Source organism: Calliphora vicina, chromosome 2 (genome assembly GCF_958450345.1).
Source record: "Calliphora vicina chromosome 2, idCalVici1.1, whole genome shotgun sequence".
Classification (NCBI taxonomy): domain Eukaryota; kingdom Metazoa; phylum Arthropoda; class Insecta; order Diptera; family Calliphoridae; genus Calliphora; species Calliphora vicina.
The window spans coordinates 12,465,570-12,477,901 of NC_088781.1; the positions used below are offsets into that span (position 1 = coordinate 12,465,570).

At 31.6% G+C, this 12,332-nt stretch overlaps 1 protein-coding gene across 1 annotated transcript; it reads right to left on the reverse strand.

Moving 5' to 3' along the window:
* Positions 1–4,466: 4,466 nt before the first annotated feature.
* Positions 4,467–11,995, reverse strand: vri (vrille). The gene is given in 4 exon segments (XM_065502626.1): positions 4,467–5,369; positions 5,372–7,149; positions 7,230–7,661; positions 10,811–11,995. Coding segments are annotated over 4 exon segments (2,493 nt in total). The 5' UTR covers positions 11,052–11,995; the 3' UTR covers positions 4,467–5,327.
* Positions 11,996–12,332: the final 337 nt, after the last annotated feature.

The following is a 12,332-nucleotide window of genomic DNA, read 5'->3' on the forward strand; positions in this document are numbered from 1 at the left end:
TGACCACACCGTAGAATGGGTGCGATATTTTAATCATTTGTCATTCTTCTACTTTTCATTTCATCACTGACATCTCCAAAACATACATATGCGGAAATCATTAGATCTAATACGTATGTATGTTTAACCATTAGACAGTATTTGGGATTTAAATTTACAATATTTTCAACCTCCCTTCTACAGGTATTTATAGACGGCAATACTGAGTATTAATATTTGTCAAAAACTCAAGTATCATAATACAATTTCATCGTCTAAACAAAATTTGTATTAGATTTTCAAAAAATACAAATGTTTTTTTTTTGATTTACGGTCGGTATTCAAAATTTGTTTAAAATAATTCAAAAACTTTTTATTTTCATATGTATCGGGTACGTATTTATAAATATAAATAAGGCAAACAAAAATGTCAAGAAAATATAAAATAAAAATAAAGTTTGCAGAAAAAATATCAATCAACAAAGAAATAAAATATTTGTAATACTATCGTGTAAACAATAAATGTTTTTTCGAAATGATTTTTTGAAATACCGAATGATTTCAATAATATTTTAAATTTGAAAAGTGTTAATACTAAGTATTGCCATCAATGAATACCTTACTTAGTCCTTTCGAAGTTAAAATACTATTCAAATACCAATACATTTCCAACAATTCCTAACATGCTGCTGCAAGACAATTTCATGGATGTTCGGGCACTGGAACAGTATCCAAATCCTAATGATGTTTAACTGCTTGAACATTGATCTAAAGATCAATGAGGCGTTCTATATAAATTTGCAGGGAAATGTTCTAATTGAAATCGATTAATAGATCCATTACCAACTATTAAATGCTGAAAATAGTGTCTTCATGTATCTAATGAATTTTGACAAATGATGATTTAGTACATTTGGTGGAGTTTTAAGTGGATAGATGATGTTCACGCAAAGATTCATTCAAACCTGCAACTTCCTAATTGGTAGTAGTTATTATTCGTAACTATATCCTTTCCAAGTAGATCCAAAGATAGTAGACCCAAAAAAGCTTATTTCTTATATGAAAATGATATAAATTAGCACATTAACATTCGGAACCCGTAGAGATATTTGAAAATATACAGACAACAGACATAAATCGCAATTTCCCTATTAAGTCTCGATTGCAATGAACAAAGTTAGTGTTTAGCAGAGTTCGTGGCCATTTCTTTCCCAACCAGATCCAAAAGTAGTAAATTCATGAATTGGTACAATGATATACAGTGGTTCATACCGAAGCCATTCTCCAAACACATTTTGTCAACTCATGTATGTATTTGTAATCAAGTCCATTCACTTTTCACGAAAGGAAAAGTCAATAGACTATAGAAAACGCCTTATTTTTATACCTACCACCAAAAATATGGGAGTGTATTTTAAAAAAATATTTTTGATATTTTTCGATTCCATGTTGTAAATGTATGAATCAGGCAAGTCCCTCCGACTACGTACAAACGAGATGGTCCACAGATACAAATTTTGGAACGAACATTCCGAGGACTCAACTGCTGTCAGTGTTTTTTGTTTTGCACATTAGGAGATGAAATCTCTAATATAACTTCTTTTAGCATGACCTGACGAATCTGTCGGAGATGGGCGTTAGATGGGCAATTTCGTCTGACAACTGAATGGTTTGGTTAGCGACTCATATAGTTCATAGAGGATGCTGGCTTAGTAGTCCTTATCTGAAAATAATGTGTCGCTGAAGCACACCGATTGCTCACCAAAGCTTTTTCTGAATGTGTTTCATCAGTTTCAAAGCGCGAGCGATGGTTTGTGCTGTTCAGAAGTGGCAGTTTTGATACGGAAGACAAAGATAGCCCAGGCCAGAAAAAAAGTTTAAAGTCCAAGAATTTATAGGCATTACTCCATGAAGATTGTTGTCAAACTCAACAAGAGCTTGAAAAATCATTGGGATCTACTCAACCAGCAAAACGTTTGCGAGCAGCAGGGAAATTTGATACCATACGAATGGAAGCTGAGAGACCTTGAAAGATGACTTTTTTATGTCTGCACTTGCGATGAAAAATAGATCCATTACAATACCCCGAAGCGTTGGAGATCATATGTAAAGACCGGACAACCAGCCGAAACGATACTTAAGCCAAATATTCATGGTGCTAAGGTAATGCTCTGTATTTGGTGGGAGCGAAAGGGTCCTATCTATTATTAGCTGCTGCAATTTCATCAAACCATCACAGGGAACCTGTACCGAACGATAGTGATTCGTTTGAAGCGAGAATTGGCCGAAAAACGGCCAGACATGAAACCGTAATATTACAGCATGACAACATTCGGCCACATGGTGCAATACCTATTAAAAAGTATTTGGTAAGACGTGGTTGGGAAGTTTTGCCTCACCCGCTTTATAGTCCAGACCATGCCCCATCCTACTACTATTTCATTCGATCGATGCAGAATGCTCTCTCTTGCATACGCTTCACTTTGGAACAGAGTATTCGATATTGGATTGATACGTTCTTGGTCTGATTGATTTTGACACGGAAAACAAAGATCGCCCAGGCCAGCCAAAAAAGTTTGAAGAATAAGAATTTAAGGCATTACTCCATGAAGACAAGAGCTTGAAAAAACATTGGGAGCTTCTCAAGCAGCAACACGCTTTCGAGCATCGGGATTCAAAAGCAGGGTAATTGGGTACCATACGAATTGAAGCCGAGAGACATTGAAAGACGATTTTGCATGTCCCAAATTATGTTTAAACACTATAATACTTGCGATGAAAAACGGATCCATACAATAACCCTAAGCGTAAGAGATCATATCTGAAGCCCGGACATCCAGCCGAATTGACACCAAAGACAAATATCAATGGCGTTAAGGTAATGCTCTGTATTTGGTGGGTGCAAAAGGGTCCTATCGATCGATGCTGAACGCTTTCTCTTTGGAGCAGAGTATCCGATATTGGCTTGATTCGTTCTTGGCCTCGAAAGTTGAGCAGTTCTTTTGGCTCGAAATCCATAAGTTGCCAGAAAGATGGGAAAAGGTCATAGTTAACAATGGCCAATACTTTCAATAAATTTATATTGTACAAGTGTTTCAAAATAAAAGCTAAAAATTTGAAAAAATCTCGCATTTTTAAGTCATTGATTGATTGATCAAATGCAAGACATATTTTAATTATCGCTTCCATGCTGTAAATGTATGAATCAGGAAAGTCGCTCCGATTACACACAAACGAAATTTGCCACAGATACTAATTGTAGAATATTAAGGCCTGAACATAATTGTCGACGATCGATTGTCATCCACTGATCAAAAGAGAAGTGCTCATTGAGTATTTATGGCCCACAATCATGTGTCTTAACAACTTTCTGATTTTAATAGTTTAATAAGTTTAAGAATTTCTGGAAATTAACCCTTTTTAACATGGAATAAAAATGCAATTGAAAAGTTTTTTTTTTAATAATTTTTTAATGAAAACTTTGTTGATTATATAAATATTAACATTTAAAACATCTTCTTTTTGCCATCAATTACAACTTTTACAAACAAAAACGTAAAATTATTTTGTTGCTGTCATTTATTTTTACTTTTTTTTATTTTTTTTTCATATAAGACATTTTATAAGAAACATCGAAATACATTTAAAGAATTTACGACATTTTCTTGCTGTTTGTAGGGGGTTTGTTTGTGTAATATTTATAAAAAAAAATGAAAATAATATAATTAAAAATATTCATTCATTACATTACAATAACAACACTTTAGTCACATACAGTTTTGTTTTATTTTTAAACTTGGTTTAAACTTTCTTTAAAATAATAACGATAAAACTTAGAAAATCTAAACTAGAGTAGAAATACAATTGTTTTTGTTTTATTTGTTTATTTGTTGTATAAATTGTAAAGAAATATAAGTTTATAAATTTTATATTTTTATGTATAAATATTAAAATATTTAAAAAAAAACTATAATAGAAAACTTTGTATACTATTTATTTTTGTTTTGTTTTATTTTATTTAATTTTTTAAGTGTATAATATGTACGTTTTTGTATAGTAGTTTAGGTAATTTGTATTTACAATTAATAAATATTATTTTATTTATTAATTCAATTGTTTTTTTTTCTAAATATTTTTATATAAGGAAACTTTTTTATTTTTTGTAACTTTGTATTGAGGTTACTTTTTCAAAGAAATATTTATCATAAGGACAAATATAAATTTATTATTATTATTTTAATTATAGTTTAACTGAAGTTCTTTTTCTTTGTAATACCAAGAAAAACCACACAAATGTGGCTGATGAAACAGAAACAGTAATAAAACATTAACAAAAATTTAAAAGTTATTACAACATTTATTTATGTATATTTTTTTTCTTCTTTCTTTAACTTTTTATAAGTATTTTTCTGTTACAAACTAATTCATTGCTGCTTTTTTTATATAAATATGTACATTTAGGTTTAAATTGTTTTTCTTTTTTATAAAATATATAGTAAGTATAAATAATAATATAAATTTTAGGGAATGCGCCATTTTCTTTAATGGAATTCCCACAGTTTTTTTCTTTCTTTAATTTTTGTTTTAACAACTCTTAAATATTAAAGGTTGTTTTTGTAATACCGCTTTTAAAGTGATCATCTACATACAAATGAAATCAAGTTCTTTTCTCTTCTTTTTTTTAGTAAAAACATTGAGATCTGAAGTTTCTCTATTAAATTGGAAACTCCAATTTATTTGAAACAGTTATGCAAAACTTAAAATTAATTGAAAAATTAAACAATACATTTTAGTATGAAAATGTACTATTTTACAAAATAAGTTCTTTTTTAAGAGATTGTTGATCGTGTAAAGTTTTTTTTTTTCTTTTTCTACTTTCTCTTTCTCTAACGCATAACATGTTTAGATTATTGTCTATCCTCTCTCTCCTTGAAAAAGAAAAAAAATCCAAAAATATAGGAAAATAAAAATAAACCAGTTGCAATGTAACTAAGACGGAAGATTTGGAAGCACTAAAAAATAATATTTAGTTCTGTGTTTGTGGCTTAAAGAAAGTTTAAACTATTAGTTTAATTAAACACAAAACAGTTAAACCTGGTTTAAACCTACAAAATTGGAAGTTTAGTCTTTCTTCGTTCTCTTTGCTCTTCTCAATATAAATTTATATAAAATCATTTGTTAATTTGAGAGAGTTTTATTTAAAACCAAGAAATTCTTAAATTTTCTTTATAGTTTTCAAACATTTAAATTGCTAATGTTTTTTTTTAGTTTTAGAAAATCTCTTTCAAATTTAAATTCCACAGTTACATTGCCACTGATTTCTTTTCTCTTCATTTCCTTTTTATATCTTAAGATCCTGCTGAACCAAATTCTGATCTGCTGTATAGATCATCATGTTCTTAATGGTAGCCACTTCGGACTCTAATCTGGCCAATTGCGACTTTAAAATGTGCTCTCGCTCGGAAGGTGTCACCGTTACCACCGCTGAGGCGGTGCAGGCATCTTTGCCGGACACTAAAACCTTACGTTGAAATTGTGCTGTCCACTCTGGACTGGGTATGGAAATACCCGAATCTCTTTCGTCACTGCTATTGTCGCCCGAGTTGTCAGCCCAACCGGGTGGTGAGGCCCTATTGCTAATGGGCTCCTGTTTGATGTGCTGCAGGGCCAGCAAAGCATTGGCCGCTGCATCCTTATCGCCCAAATGGGATTTGTGTCTTAGTTTAAGCGGCAAGCAATTGTTGGAGTCTGTGCTTAGGGGACTGGTGGTGGTACTGGCGAGATTGTGTTCATTTGTTTCTTCTGGCATTTCATTGTCGGCTTCATGATCGTCATCGCCGGAAACGGCGCCCGTCGAAGAGGCTGATGACATGGAGGAAAGTCTTGAGGAGGAGGTAGTTGAGGACAGCATATTTTCATAGGCCGTGGGAGTGCTGGCACGCCTTGATAGATTCAAGACACTGGCATTAGCTCGGGCGGAGGTTGAGGTAACCGAATCTCCGGCATTGCTGCTAACGGCCGCAGTTTCAGCTGTCGACATATAACCATGATCCTCTTTATTGAATTGTGAGTAAAGAGGATTGATGTGTTGGGCAGCTCCTGCATACAGAGCTGCTGATTGAGCATTTGTATACAGGCCACTAACTGAGGAGGGCAAATCACCATTTGTATTGATGGCATCTACTACGGCCACAACTTTGCGTAAATTATCCAAGTCGCAGCGGCGATTGAGGGCTTGTAGTACATGCAAGTTTTGCAAGTTTGTGGGTGGTTGTGTGGGTACTGTGGTGGAGGCAGGCGCCGACACCACATGATGTTGAGGATGTGTTGCAGGAGTAAGATTTTCGCTTAAATTTGCCGGATTATAGACTCCGCCAGCTATGCTAGAGTTGGCATATAAGGACTGAGGTGTTTGGACGGTGGTAGGACCATGTGTAGAAGGTTGGTGTAATGAATTTGAGGCAGACAACGAGGAGGATGGAGTGTTTGGTGTTGTTGCTGCTGCCGACAAACCATTAGGCTTAATAACTGTTTGCGGGGGTAGCTTGTCATTTGTGGAACTCAACACCTCGTTAGAGGACTTCTGTTGCATGAGAGCTGCAGACGTTTGGGAGGAACTATAGAGTAAACCATTATTATTTGTAGGAGTAGTAGTAGTAGTGTTGTTGTTGTTATTAAAACTGTTTTGTGGATTGACCCCAGTGGGTGTAGTCATTTTGGCTCTCTTGGTTATGCTCAAAACCTGCTCGCTGGTGGGCAAAGAGGCCAATATTTGCTCAACACTAACTAAATTCTCTCCCGATATATTAAATTTATCTTTAATTGCATCCAATTGTGCCTTAAGGACATGATTCTCTTTTGTTAGCTCCACAACGCGTTGCTCCAAAACCATATCGTTGTAACGCCTCTTCTCGCGACTTCGCTTGGCGGCCTCATTATTACGCCGGCGACGATCCCAATAACTGTCATCCTTCTTGCAATCGGGTGTAAATTCCCGTTGTTTGCGCTGTGAAAACAATTCTTTGGCGGCATTGGCCTGTTGTTTGGTCATGTGTTCGCCATTAAAGGTGACATATTTGCCATCACGGGAAATGTGCATATCTGACATACTGTGGCCAGAATCACTGGATTGAGGACTGACAGGGCCATTATACATGGAAAGGCTATGCACTAGAGTGGAGAAATAAAAACAAAGAGAGAGAGGGTTAGTGATATTTAAGATAATAAATTTTCCAAGTTGCAAAACTTACTGTTGGTAGCTTCATTTGAACTGCCATTCATGGACAGGGTCGGTGATATGGTGGACATGCGCACTGTGTTCATGGCCATGGCTGCGGCTGCTGATACTGGTGTCAGGGTTTGCTGGTGATTGTGGTGTTGATGATATTTCGCTGTGTTCAGACTGTTAACGGCTGCTGCATGTAAAACTTCAGGCATATTTGTGTTGGCAGCCGTTATTAATCTTTGTTGTTGCTGTTGTTGCTGGTGTTGATAATGTTGTGTTAGGTGCTGCTGCTGCTGCTGATGTTGTTGTTGCTGCTGCAGTTCTAATAGATCACTGTTAGTGTTTATAGTTAGGGGTGATCCTATGTTGGTGTTACGCCTTACAAATTCCGTAACTGATATACGAGATTTAAAATCTGGTACTTTTGTATGTTGTGTGTTTGACTGAGCTAGTAAAGCTGAAATGAGAGAAAAATATAAAGAAATTTAATACAAAAATTGTTTATATAGAGATTTTACGAGGCGTATACATAATAAATAATAGACATAATTTATGTTGCACATACGTTTGTTAAATTATGGAATTCAAATGTTAGTGCAATGTGAAACTATATTCCTAATTTTCCATATTTAGGTCTACCAAATTCTTGATTGATAATGAACCTAAATATAATAAAAAAAATTCTAAAATTTTTAGTTTGATACATTTGATATTCTCTAACTATCATTTCCTCTATTTACCCTTTAAAATTTATTTCATAATTAATCAAGTTATATCTGAATTTCCTACTTGTAAACGTAGTTTGAGTATTAAATAATCATTATAACAATATAGCTGTTGATAGGAATGCTGATTAGTTTTTTTTCTAATGTAAATTTGTTACCATGTCATGTAATAATCTTATTTTTTATTTATTAGCATCTAGACTAAATGTTATCACTAAAATTAAAAATAGTTTTTTATGCCCTAACTCAACAACTTATTAAGCACCCTACAGTATAAATGTTGGCAATGTGAAGCTGGCCCGAAATTTACTTTTGTATTTCTTTTAATAATGCAAGGGAAATTCATTTGATATTTTTACTCCTCAATCCTCGATTGTCACTAAACTATTCCCAAGTAATGCATAGGGTAGTTTGTATAGATTTTATTATAAGAATTACTTTGTTTTTTGTCATTATAAGTAATCAGTGGTAGGATAAATTTGATTATACTGTCCCTGAGTAATGCGAGAAAGAGAGAGAGAGCGAGAGAGACAGTTGGTTTTTTTCTGCCTCTATAGCTCTATTACACGAATATTCCAGTTGATTCGTAGATACTACGAGTGAGTGTAAAATCTACAGTCGAGTCTATGGACATTTGAACATCCTTAATTTGCAGTCTTGTTTACGCATTAGTTACTTTACTTGCTACTGGTAATTTATTGTCAGATTATTTGGCTGTCACTTGGTCATCAAGAGTCCAGTATTTTTTCCCACTTTTTTTAGGAACTATCAACTAATCTATTGACTGTTCCTTGGTAATCGATAGTGTAGTCAATTTGAAATTTTACTTTGGAACTTTACTATCCTCAAAAACCTCAATTATCGTCCTTAATTTTTACATTTCTTTACTACGTATCAGCTACTTTCCTGACCACAGGTAATCTATAATTGAGTTACAGAACTGCTTTTTGATTATTCAATATATAGTCAATTTAAAAATTTACTTTTGTTTTACTTTAGCGGCTAGTTAGACTAGAGCACACATAATGTACTCTAGACAAGTAAATATATGTTGTCATTTTACTTGACACTTTACTGTCTCTTGGTAATCAATAGAGTAGACGGTATCAAATTTTAATTATCCAGAACAGTAAATTTAAAATTTTAAGCTTTAAGCTTTATTAACCCCATTTAATAACTATTTTGGCCAATTAACACTTTACTGTCTCTTGGTAATCAATAGAGTAGACAGTTGAAATGTTAAATGTGTTTTACTTTAAATACTTATCGGACCACAGAAAAAGCTTTGTCCTTTTAATTAACACTTTACTGTCCCAGGGTAATGTAAAAAGTAGCCAGTTAAACATTTTTTTATCCAGAATAAAGTAAATTTCAAATTTGATTTGTTTATTATTTTAACGACTTTACTAACCACAATTAATCTCTATTAGAGTCAATTGCCACTTTACTGTCTCTAGGTAATGTATATAGTAGACAGTCAAAATTAAATATGTGTTTTACTTTAGGGACTTTTAGGACTACAAAAAATGTATTGTCCTTTTAATTGACACTTTACTAACCCTGGGTAATGTATAAAGTAGACAGTTTAATTTTTTTGTATTCTATTTTGGGGACTTTTCAAACCTTAATTCATGTATATTTGGATCAATGAATACTTTAATATCTCCTGTTAATCTATAGAGTAGATAATTACAATTTTATTTGTGTTCTACTTTTAAGATTTTTTTAAACCACAATAAATTTTTTTTGTGGTTTTAATAGACAAATTATTAAATATAGAACACAGATGTTTGAACATTAATTTGTGCTCTATTTTAGTAACTAATTTACAGACTACAAGTTATCTAACGAAGGGAAATCCCAGCAAGATTCCATCATGTGGCCATAATAAAAATTTAGTGTTCGAGAAGGAATCACTGTTTTACCACAAACGTGTTTAAATATAATTTGCAGATCACTGCAAAAGTGAATTACAAATTCTGTGAATTTAAGCATTTTATTGGCTCTTTCTGATCTAATTTTGAAGATTATGAACTCTAGGGAGGGAGAAAAGTTTTTAAAACTTGTAACTTTACAGAATTTTTAAACATGTGCCATTTTTCATGCATTAATTCTACTTAAGATAAATAGAAGATAGACATATTATATATGAGCGTAAAGGAAATTTTGCCCAGTTTTCAATAAGATATAATACATTTATTTATTTTGAAATATATAAAAGAGTTTTATCAAAAGTATAAAAAAATCAAGTTTTTATTTTTGTTTAATTCCCTTAAATTTTATTACAAATATCTTTGTATCCATTAATGATATTGTAAAATCTGTTTAGTATAATTTAAATTAGAATTTAAGCTTTTGAAATATTCGCTATTTAGTTGAAAATGTAGAATTTTGCTATTTTCAAAATCTATTTATATTTGTAAAACTTCCTTAAAATATTACTTCATCCAAGGTAGTCCATTTGTTTAACAGTACCACTTAATATATTTGAACTAGCCTTCATTTCAAACCATGTAATGAAAGCCTAACTCTTGACCTAACTCTATTTTAAAATGTTTACAAATCGGTTTCATAGAAAGGAAGTACTATATGTTACAAATTTGCACATTTGTTGCATTAATTTAGAGCCTAACTCTTGACCTAACTCGATTTCAAAATGTTTACAAATCGCTTCCATAAAAAATATGTTACAAATTTACATATTTTGTGCACTAAATGAAAACATTTAAGTATGAAAAAGGGTTTGTCCATTATAATATAGTTCATGTAGTAAACACATTTATTTAAACTTATTTAATTACAAACATTTTTCAAATATTTAATAATAATAATTTTAAAAAAATTTCCACTGATTTTCCTTTATTTATTTGTTTTTACGTACATTTTTCTTTAACACAATTATTTGTGGTTGAGTTTTGAATTGTTGTTGCTGTTGTATCCGTTAGTAATTTGTTGTTGGGTGTAATTGTTGCTGCTTTATTATTGTTATTATTAACTGTAATATTGTGGTTGTTGTTGCTGTTGTTGGTGATAATGTTGTTTTTTAGAACGAGTAAATTCTTGGTAGCCACAGGACCTTTAAATAAATTCACTTTTGGTTCTAGAGTACAAACAATCGACATTTTAAATGCAATTGTTTGTTAAACGTTTTTTGTGTTTTTAATTTTGTATTTTTTCAAATTTTATACAATTGTTTACTTTGTTTTCTTTTTGAAACAATTTAATAACTGTTGCGCATATTGTTTGGTTTCTTTGTTAATTTTTGTTTAAGAAATGTTTTTATATATTGTATTATTATTGTTATTATTTAATTGGCTTGCACTTAATATTTTGAAATTAACAAAATGGCAAATATAGAAATACTTAATCACACAAATTGTATACAACAAAAAACACAGTCACATTTTCTAAAGTTCTTTGCTCTTTGGGTTTTTATTTTATAGTAGAGTAGTATTTAATAATTTGTTGTTTAAATAATTTTTAATTTAATTTTTTTTATAGCAAAAATGATTCACAGGAATTCTCAGCAAAAATTGCAGCACATTTATTTTCACTTGAATTTCAAAATTATGCAAATTATTATTTGCGTTTTAGAATTTGTTATTATTATTATTTCTTTTGTTTTTATTCAAACATACAGCCTTCTGTGTTAGTTGTAGTAAACCGTAAAACGTTAAATTTATTTAGATAAGCTTCTTCTATAGTATTGTATTTAGATTGTTTGTTATAAAAAAACTTTAATTATATTAATTTACGTTTATTTGCTTTCAAAAGCGTAGTTGTTTCTTTTTATTCTTTTTATAAATATATATATTTTTTTTATAAAACTAATGTAAGTATTTTTTTAATTTTTAAATAAAAATAAACGACAATTGGAATTATTTGTTATCCGCTGTGAGCTGTTAAGCACAACCGTTAGCTATGACTGCCAAAACGCAATTGAATAGAAAAGCTTTCTCAATACAACCTCTTTCACTTTGGCCAATATATTTATGGTTCTTAGAGTTACTTGTGGTCACGTTGCAGAAACACGTATTGTTGTATGCAATGACGTTAGTTAGCACCGCTGTGAAAGTTTGAAACACTGTTTGTTGAACGCAACATGTTCGTTACGATATTAACAAAACAGCAACAACAAATTATTATTTTCATTTTATAAATAAAATAAACACACAGATACACTTGCACAACCTTTCTCTCTGTCTCCATCTCTCTCTCGCCGGGTTGTTCTCTTCTAGGTCATTGCAAAAGAGAGGGCGGTAATTTGGTTTGGTTTGTGCAGGCTTGGAAACTTTAGTGCTTTCCATTTAAATAATTAATATTCATTTTGTTTTTTTTTTAAAAGAAAATATTAATCAAAACTTTTTGAACTAGTTTGGTTTGAAAAATAAAGTTTCGTTAAA